Source organism: Rutidosis leptorrhynchoides, chromosome 1, assembly GCF_046630445.1.
Source record: "Rutidosis leptorrhynchoides isolate AG116_Rl617_1_P2 chromosome 1, CSIRO_AGI_Rlap_v1, whole genome shotgun sequence".
In the NCBI taxonomy this organism is placed as follows: domain Eukaryota; kingdom Viridiplantae; phylum Streptophyta; class Magnoliopsida; order Asterales; family Asteraceae; genus Rutidosis; species Rutidosis leptorrhynchoides.
This window is the reverse complement of record NC_092333.1, coordinates 686174367-686184613: the sequence shown is the minus strand read 5'-3', so window position 1 is coordinate 686184613 and position 10247 is coordinate 686174367. Positions and strand designations below refer to the sequence as shown.

The window sequence follows — 10247 nt, the reverse complement described above, 5'->3', positions numbered from 1 at the left end:
AATGACTAGACTACCATCACACTACTAAACCTCTCCACAGTTAGTACAACCAAACATAGCATTTGGTACAACTATTTCAACAAAAAAAAAAAAAAAAAAAAAAAAAAAAAAAACCCACTACCCCTCGTTAACAAAAATACCACACCCACATCTGGATAAATCTCATGTTCAAACACAATATACCTTAACATGAAGTTTTATAGACATGAAATTTATTAGAAAAATCAATCATAATCACATGAAATTTCTGACACCCCCGCCGTCGCCGATTGCCGCATGTGATAACCACCACCAACTAGATCTTAAAAACAGAAAGCATATCAAAACTCCTCAAATTATGCAACTGATGCGAGAAACTCACTTGCTCAAAAAACAGCCCAAAAGCCGGAAAACTAAAGAAAAATGTTGAGTAGTGATCGAAAAATGTAAATCTCCGTCGGTGGCTATTAGTGGCGCGTGACGGACAAGAAACCGCCAAAACCGATTGATTTTGTTCGTAACGTTAATTCGTGTTAAATGGCGTTGGAGGTGACTTCCAGAATTTAAAGAAAAGAGGAAGAATTAAAGATCAGATGTTTGGAAAGTTTTAGTCATTAGTTTGAGTTGTTGGAGAAGAAAGAGAGAGGAAAGAGAGTTGGCTCTTTTTATTAGGGAATATTAAAATTAATTACATGTGAACCGAATTGTAGTAGATCACCCACCTTTTCAGTCTATTGTTATTTTATTTAGTTGTATTAGAAAGCTCATATTCTAAAAAGCACAAACCTAAGAGGTCCAAAAAAGTATATACGATAATTTATCAAACAAACCAAATTGATCATATAGAAAAAAGATGGATGCTTATAACTAATTTCAATACTTTAAAATTTAAGCACTATATACGATACGATAAACAAATTAAAATTTGACATCATCTAGCAAATATTAAATTCAATAATTAGTATGACTATAAAATCATCTACTTAAACGCAAATTGTCAATAATTAATAAACCCGGCGCAACGCAAGGGCACAAAACTAGTTTAAAATAATCTTGACGCTTCTAACAAATGTAAAAAAAATAGGCCTTAGGAATTAAGGGTTTTTTTTTTTTTTTTTTTTTTTTTTTTTTTTTTTTGTAGTGGAGTGTCTTTCAACAAATAAATTTTACATTTATCTCACTTTAATTCTCACATGAATAAAACTTTAATTTTCATACGAATAAGAAGATATATCTAACTTTATCCTAATATCTTACAAATTATCAATATAACTAACAGACAAAATTTGTCTTATTTGTTATGAATATTACTATTTAATTTTTTATTTTTCACAAATCAACCCTCTAACTTTCATTAAAATACAAATCGAACCCTCTACTTTATACCTATATTATAAATTATTATTTATCCCATCACTAACACCAAAAACACCCACCACGCTTTACCGGTTTCTACACTGCGCTCAAACAGTAGGATCCACATAGGCCACTACTGTGCTACATATTTTTTTTTGTCTCCAACGATAAAAGAAGCAACTTTCTTAAAAGGAACAACCCTTCAATGCTACCAAAAGATGTCGAAAAATATTTTTTTTACAAAATAGATCAACTAACTTTAACGCTAAAAGAAGCAACTTTCACAAAAGGAACAACCTTCAATGTTAGATGTCGAAAAAAATTCTTTTTTACAAAATAGATCCACAAAAGAAAAAAAAAATTTTAACTCGCATTCAAAACGGAGCCCCGGCGCGAAACGAGGGCTCCACAACTAGTTATTATGATTATATGATTTATTGACTTCACTTGTCAAGTCATTTTTGAAAATTACCAAATTATCATCAACAATTGTACACACAAGAACATATAGTCACTTTTGGCTGAAGAGTAACGCACGTAGCCTGCCCACCCTGATATAACTTGGCACACTTGTTCTTACAACAATCCGTTGGACATTTGTCGTTACACACATCTAGCGTTTTGGAACAGTCACTCTGTCTCAAGTTCGACGTTATCATCCCTGTCTCATTTCTCAGAGGCACGTCCATGGTCATGGTCACACATATTTGTTGAGCTACTGCGTACATACATCAATTCAAACGTGAAACATTAAAAATATGAATCAAGTGATCAAGTTAACATTTTACAATACTCGACCAATCAAATATTTCGTTTAATCACAATCTAAGATTTAAATGAGGCGGTTTACTTTTACGGTGAATGATTTACTTTTACGGTGAATGATGAGGATGCAAACATGATCGAGTAACAAAAGTTTACCTTAGTGGAATTACTTTATAGTATACCCTTTCTAAAAGCCGAATCATATACATTAAACAGTAAAAAGATTAAGAATGTAAGAAAGAAAACTAGCTAGTACTTTATATTACCTAGAAAACAAAAAATCAGAATCAGATGAGTACTCATTGTTGTTGGTTCAAAGTTGGTGGTAATCTCTTTTAAACCCTTTGAAGGGGTAAGCACATTAGGCATGACTGTTAAGGTTGGAAAATTTATTACGTCTATAGAGCTACATTTTTTTAAGGCAAAGCCTTAAAAATTTAAAAGTATACTTATGAGGATTGAATATGAGTTTACTTTGAAGATTCCGAAGAATGTAAGTATGTAACCACTAGGGTTGACCCTTTAAGAAAGAGCTAAATACTCGCTCCAATTAAAAAAATTGAATTAGAATACAAAATCATTATCCATTTAGTCGTTACTTGTTGATATATAGGAACTTAAGGTCGTTATAAATTCTTAATGAGGTTCTATGATATCTTTAGAATTTAACTTTAGAATTAATCCAAACATATTCAACTTAATATTATAAAAGAAAGAGAATTTATAACTTGTCTATACCGGGCCCTGGCGGTATGAGAGGAACCCTTCAACCATGAGGTTATAGGTTCAAGCCTCACTTGAGGCAATGAGATGTAAATATTCGTGGTTTCGTGTGTAGATTGTAGGTTTGTCTTTCAAAAAAAAAAAAAAATTATAACTTGTCTATCCATAACTCACTTGTCAGACCTGAAAAACTACAGTCTCAAACCTGAAAAACTACAATCACAAACATACTCAACTTAATATTATAAAGAAAATTTATAACTTTTCTTTCTAATACTCGTACTATATACTTTTTTTAAGGCTGTTGTCGGCATACGCGATCGACACACGTACGCACTTTCAGGCGGAAACCCGACTCGCATTTCAGATACCAAATCCATCAATCCATACGGAAATGTGGATCAGGCCGAATTCTTTGATGCGGGTCGGTAAAACCTACCAACTATTATAAGTAGATATACTTCAGTAATTTTTGAATTTACAAAAACAGAAGATCGATTGAAATTTGTGATTATATGTGATAAAACGAACTGTTATAAATCTATATGGTTGTAGTTAACATAAGAAAACAGTCAAACACGTTCATGCCGAAAATTATACTCATTGATACATGTGTATAAACCAATATACAATTTGTCTGCCTTTCAAAAAAAAAAAAAAAAAAAAAAATACAATTTGTCTAATGTGCATAAAATACTTATTCATAAGAATAATAAGAGTAATCTTTAATCAAAAGTTAATAATAATTGTCATCGACTTCCCCTATATACATTACAATATATATCTAATCTTCTAATATATGTAAAAAAATATTTTTACATAGATATACTCACTTTAATCGAGTTATCATGCGACAAAGTTTGAATCTTAGATGGATGTTATCAAAACCTCAACTGCTAAGCTGTATTAATAGGATGATCCAAGAGTATTATTTGTCGACAAAGAGGGCAACTTTTATTTTTGAACAACCACTGAATGATGCAATGATTATGAAACAAGTGATGACATGGTACCACAACTACAATCGCCTCCTTTTCTTTAAACTCCTCCAAACATATCGCACAATCAACCACATGATTCTCAAACATCCCCTTCTCGTATACTTGCTCTTTCACGGTTTTAGGAAGATCACCTTCGTATACTCGCCTTAAAGTTGCTACAATATCGAGGGGGACATTTACATTTGTTGTTGTTGTTGTCGAACGAATTGCTGATCTTCGACGTCTTCCAGTTTCTATATCCTCGACGGGCCTTGCCTTGGAATATTCTGAAATTATCGACCATAACAAAGCAATAGCTCCTATCACGAAAAGAAATATGAATAGGGTTGTTCCACCGTCATCTTCCATAGTTGATTTTGATTGATTTGCTAGGGTTACATATGTTTTAGCATCTGACTAATGTGTTTGAGAAGTTAATTAATTAGATGTTTATATACTCGTTTATAAAGATAGTTATAATCGGATATTTATACAATTTAATATCTAATCTAAATCTAATACTAGCTAATAGAGAGTATCAAACAAAGCTTAGAAGGTAATTTAGAATTGGAGTTAAATTATACTATCATGATGATGAAGAGAAATATACGGAATACAAACACTTTATTGTATATGTATCCTCGAGTCGTTGATTAGATCTTCAATTTTTTAGATTTATTTGTAATTTGAATTTGACTTATCCTCGTAGAATTTTTTTTTTTTTTTTTTTTTTTTGGCAAAAAGAAAATATATTAATTTTCAAAACCAAATACAAGAGCTGGACATACCCAAGCCCAACACAAACCAATACAACAAATCAAATACTAAAGCAACTATTACATACTAAAACTCGAATTCAAACACTTCAATCCCCACACTTTAGCAGCTCTTTTCACAGCCCAAATTTGTTTGACTTTAAAAGTCAATAACTTGAGCTGCATAAAATTCTGAATATCCTTACAAATAGCAGCTTCATCTCTATGCACTTTCCTGAAAATACGATGATTTCTCTCTTGCCATATGAAGTATACACTAGCAGCAATCAAAAGTCTATTAATAATACTCCAAATATTTCGCGAATAGGGATACTTAGCCATATCCTGCATAATGTCAGGCATATTATCTGGAATTCCTCTATACAAAATCTTTCCCTTCATACATTTCCAGATATTTAAACTAAAATCACATCTAAAAAATAAATGAGTGATAGAATTTGCTACCTTGTCACAAAAAACACACTTCAAATCCTGATTATCCATCCAATTCATCATTCTATCCTGGGTATTTAATCTGATTAATACAGCTAACCAAAGAATAAATGCATGCTTAGGTTCAAATCCCGTAAACCATACAATATGATGCCAGCAAACAGGACCTCTATTGATTCTAAAATCCTTCCATACCTGCTGAGTAGAGAACACTGTTTTCTTCCCCTCATTAGTAACCCACCTAAAGATATCACCATCAAAATTCACATGAGGCTTCACTTTCTGTGACACCGCTAATTTTTTTTTTTTTTTTTACAAATACGTGGCGGAAGTATAATATTAATTAAATACGATATCGACATTTGTACAAACCGATGTCACGTGTCATTAAAACAATTTACATTTTAACAGGAAGAGACGTAAATACATTCTGTTTTCAAAAGTACACGGTTCATATTCTAAAAGACCACATCAGAGTTAATCCTGTCAAACATAACATCATCATGCCCGTCTTCTCTCAAAAGCACTATCTACAAAAGCTAACAACCTGCAGGGAGGAGATGGAGGGGAATTAGCACGAAGCTAAGTGAGTACGACTAACTACAGGCCATAGCATACATAAGTGTTATACTAATCATATCACAATAGTTTAACACACAAACATCACCCAAGTGCCGTCTACAGAGACTCTGGCGGCTCGGCCAAACCATTAACCACCAGCTGATCGGACTGGGGCTTACTAGAAGTTCCTCCATCACCGTATGTATATACATAATTCACACGCGACGGACGCGTCATTCACATATATATACACCACGGCTGTCTAGGCCACCACATGAGGAACCCAACCCGCAGGTTGATCTCTCCTACCGAGGCCACCACACAATAGGGACGCACTGGGCTCCAGCAGACAAGCATCAACTAACATGCAGTCATCACAACAACTAACTAACCACAACAATAAGTATATCTAACAAGCATGGCAATCATAATATAACATGCTTCTATATACTATATTCTCCAGTTAGTCCCACTCACTAAATACCAGCAAACGAGAAGGTATTCAACTATCTAATCACTGAACCTTCTCTTTCTCCTTTTCTCCTGAGAAAAACATATACTTAGTAAAAATTTCTACTGCATAGACCATCGGTCGATCGTCAGAGACTATCGGCCGATCGTCACTACACCATCGGCCGATCGACCACACTATCGGCCGATCGTTAAAATTACAACCGTTGGTCGAAGGACTTCCACCATCGGTCGATCGTCTAGTCCATCGACCGATCGTCACACACCATCGGTCGGTGGTCAGAGACCATCGGCCGATGGTAGTTCATCTGCAGCAGCTACCAAAGTGACGGGTTTCTCACCAAACTCACCAATTCTCGATCTAGAGCTCGTTTTTAACCTCAAAACTCACCAAATCGAAGACACTAAACATTAAGAAACATAAACCCACAAGATTTAGACTCAAACTACATCAAATCTAACTCTTTTGACCCAAAATACACACTTTGTAAAAACTAACACAAAAACTCAATTTTCTCAATGATTAAAGCATGAAATGCTACAAATCTTACCTTGATAGACTCAGTAAATCTAAAGGAACAAGATAATGTAAAAGATTTGAGCTCAAGAACAAGGATTAGAATTTAGGGTTTTGGTAGTTGAAGAAGATGAAGTACGGGTGTGTTTGTGTATGTGAAATTTCTGGAAACCAAAAGAAGAAAATGGGAGCACTACTCACTTAAAGTGGGTTAAATCCTACACTGTGCAACACACGGGTATTTATCAGTTATCTGATATCTTTCGTACATCATTTGGCAACCCAATCGAAGTCCAAATTAAATAAACAAACCTGTTATGTGACCCTTGTCACGAACTGGTCCTAACCACATCATTAAATAATGACAAACATTAAATAAAAATAAAAGCATATAATAACACAATACTAACTTAAAGGCAAAATAGTAATCTTACAACTAGGCCCGACTGAGGATGTTACACTTTCTCTCTCAATTTTAATAAGTATTTCCATCCCCAACTATCACTTGGACTAGGGTTAATATCCCAAAAACTTACACTTTTTAATTCGATCAGATTAACCCACTTACTCCATAAGGAATCCTCCTTAGCAACTATTCTCCAAATTTGCTTAACCATTAAAGTTTCATTCCAATCCCTTAAAGGTCTTAAACCCAATCCCCCTTGATCCTTTGGGATACAAACATCCTTCCAAGCCACTTTTGCCTTTCCTTTTGAACTAATATCTTGACACCAAAGGAAACCCTTCAACAAACTATCAATAGATTCAACAAGGAAAAACATACACAGAAGTCCAATATGTCTGCATTGCTGTCAGAAGTCAGAACAGAAGCAACTAATTGTAATCTGCCAGCATAAGAAAGTTTTCTGGTTTTCCAATTGTTGACCTTAATTCTAACTTTATCAACTAGGCTTTTGCAATCTTTAATACCTAATTTCTTAGCTAACAGAGGGACCCCAAGGTACTTCAATGGTAATTTACCCACATCGAAATGCATCACCTCTATAATACTATGCTGTGTAACAGTATCAACATTGCCAAAAAAGATAGTACTTTTGTGATTATTTGGCTGCAGGCCTGATACTTGCTCAAAATCATCAAGCACCTTCTTAATAACTTTAACAGATCTCACATTACCATGGCAAAAAACAAGTAAATCATCAGCAAAGCATATGTGTGTTAATTTCATACCTTTGCATTTGTAGTGATATTTGAAACCATTGGCATTATGAGTATGAAAATCCATTATTAAGGAGAGCACCTCCATAACTAGTGTGAACAAATAAGGAGATATAGGGTCTCCTTGCCTTAAACCTCTCCCTCATTTGAAAAACCCTACACTTTCACCATTCACACAAATAGAAAATGAAGTGCTTGTTACACAAGCCATAATCCACTGTATCATTTTCTCATGAAAACCAAAGTTGCTCAACACATCTTTAAGGAAACACCAATTTACAGTATCATAAGCTTTTTGAATATCTATTTTTAAAGCACACCTCTTAGGACCACTTCTCCTATTATACCCCTTCAAAACCTCCTGAGCAACTAAGATATTATCATGAATGGCCCTGCCTGGAATGAAAGCACTCTAATTATAGCTCACAAGGTTGTCTAATCCACTTTTAAGCCTATTAGTGATCACCTTACTAATACACTTATACACTACATTGCAACATACAATAGGCCTATAATCAAAAACCTTGTTTGGAGTCTCCATTTTAGGAATTAAAGCTATAATTGTAGCATTCAATTCTTTTAGCAGCTTACCATTGTCAAAAAATCCTTTATGGCATCACAAACATCATTCCCAATAATACTACAGGCTTTCTTAAAAAATAAAGATGAATAACCATCAGGCCCTGATGCTTTATTGTCATCTATATCAAACATAGCACTTCTAATCTCATCATTTGTGACATGCCTCACCATCTCCAGAGCTTCTGCATTAGACAGTTTCTTAGAGAAAATATCACCAATCTCATCAACAGGCCTGCATTGACCATTAACACCCAAGAACTCCTGAAAATACATCACAAATTGGTTACCAACTTGATCTCCATAGAATCTATCATTATTAACATCACAAACACTTTCAATTCTACTTTTCTGTTTCCTGCTCTTTAGCACACTATGAAAAAATCTAGTATTTCTGTCTCCCTCAGCTAACCATTTAATCTTAGCTTTTTGTTTTAGCACAATCATTTCATCACTCTTGGCTTTTTCATAATCAAGAAGAGTAGCAGAAGCTTCTACTCTCAAAGAAGCATCATGAGGGTTAGCATCAATAGCTGCTTAACTTTTCATTAATTTGTCTTTTAACTCCTTAACTTTCAAAAAAACATCACCATTCTCCCAGTTCAACTTATTAAGATCCTTTTTGAGAAGCTTCAATTTGGAAAAAACTTGAAACATCTTACAACCTTGAACATGGGTACACCACTTTTGACTAACAACATCTAAAAACTGATCTTTATTAGCAACATGATTCATAAACCTAAAAGCTCTTTTCTTCCTATTAATCTCATGAGGAATCCCTAACACAGTAGGGCTATGATCAAAAATCAAATAAGGATGGAATACACCATATGCTTGAGAATAGCTTGCTAGAAACCCTTCATTACACATAACTCTATCCAATTTCCTTAAAATACTACAAGAAGGATTTTTAAGAGACTTTGTCCATGTGAAATGGAAACCTGAACTTCCCAAATCATCAACTTCAATATCATCAATGCACTCATTAAAATCCCTCATTTCCCAATTAACATGAGAGCATCCAGAACTATGTTCACTAACCCTTCTTGTAATGTTAAAATCACCCATCAGGACCCATGGAAACTTATTAACAACCTTATCATGGGCCTTCAAATCCTCCCATAACATTTGTCTTTGGTAACCATTATTGCTAGCATATATGAAACTGCAATAAAATTTAGACACTTTATCAACAGTTTCAATCAAACACAAGATCACTTGACTAGCTATATGTATAACCATAACATTCACCACATTGCTATCCCATCCCACAACAATTCTACAACTATTACTGCTGTATGCAACATTAGACATCCAATTCCATCTCTCAAAAACATAATTGCATGTCTTATCAATATTACTAGGCTTAAGATGAGTCTCTAAAACTGTACAAACACTAACCTTCTCAGCCTTAATAAAATCCCTTTATTCATCCTGTTTATTCTTATTACACATTCCTCTAATGTTCCAGCTGGCTATTTTAAAATCCATTAAAACTATATGTCCTTTTCCAGCACACCAGGATCTATACCATTCATTACATTAGCACCTAATTGGCTATGCTTTTGCAAACTAACATCATACAAATCAGTATCACTCATAACATCAGCTTCCCCACTACTATTATCCTTACTGTCATTATCATCTTCAGCTTCAGAAAGCACTGCATACTTATTCATGCTATTCTTTAACTCCTTACTAGTGCTATCATTTAGTTTCCAAGCCTTTGGTGTGGATTTCTGTAACTCAACTTGTTTCTTTGCTACATAAATCTGCTTCACAAAAACTTGTTTTTTCCTTGCTTGTGTATCAGTATTAGTAGCTTTCTTATTCTTCACAACCTCATACCCTTTGTGACAACCCGGAAATTTCCAACCAAATTTAAACTTTATCTTTATATTATTCCGACACGATAAGCAAAGTTTGTTA

The 10247-nt window shown here is 34.1% G+C and overlaps 2 protein-coding genes across 2 annotated transcripts; both read right to left on the bottom strand.

Annotated features, from left to right (window-relative positions):
* Positions 1 to 4639: 4639 nt before the first annotated feature.
* LOC139852419 (uncharacterized) lies at positions 4640 to 7806 on the bottom strand. The gene is made up of 4 exons (XM_071841713.1): positions 7345 to 7806; positions 7097 to 7303; positions 5207 to 5293; positions 4640 to 4954 (listed from the first exon to the last, which is right to left on the bottom strand). Exons 1-4 carry the CDS (start codon positions 7804 to 7806, stop codon positions 4640 to 4642), a joined length of 1071 nt encoding a protein of 356 aa, XP_071697814.1.
* A 75-nt stretch (positions 7807 to 7881) lies between these two features.
* On the bottom strand, positions 7882 to 9997 carry LOC139852409 (uncharacterized). Its single transcript, XM_071841701.1, has 4 exons — positions 9850 to 9997; positions 8909 to 9703; positions 8331 to 8851; positions 7882 to 8151 (listed from the first exon to the last, which is right to left on the bottom strand). The coding sequence occupies exons 1-4, from the start codon at positions 9995 to 9997 to the stop codon at positions 7882 to 7884; spliced, it is 1734 nt and encodes a 577-aa protein (XP_071697802.1).
* Between the last annotated feature and the right edge of the window lie 250 nt (positions 9998 to 10247).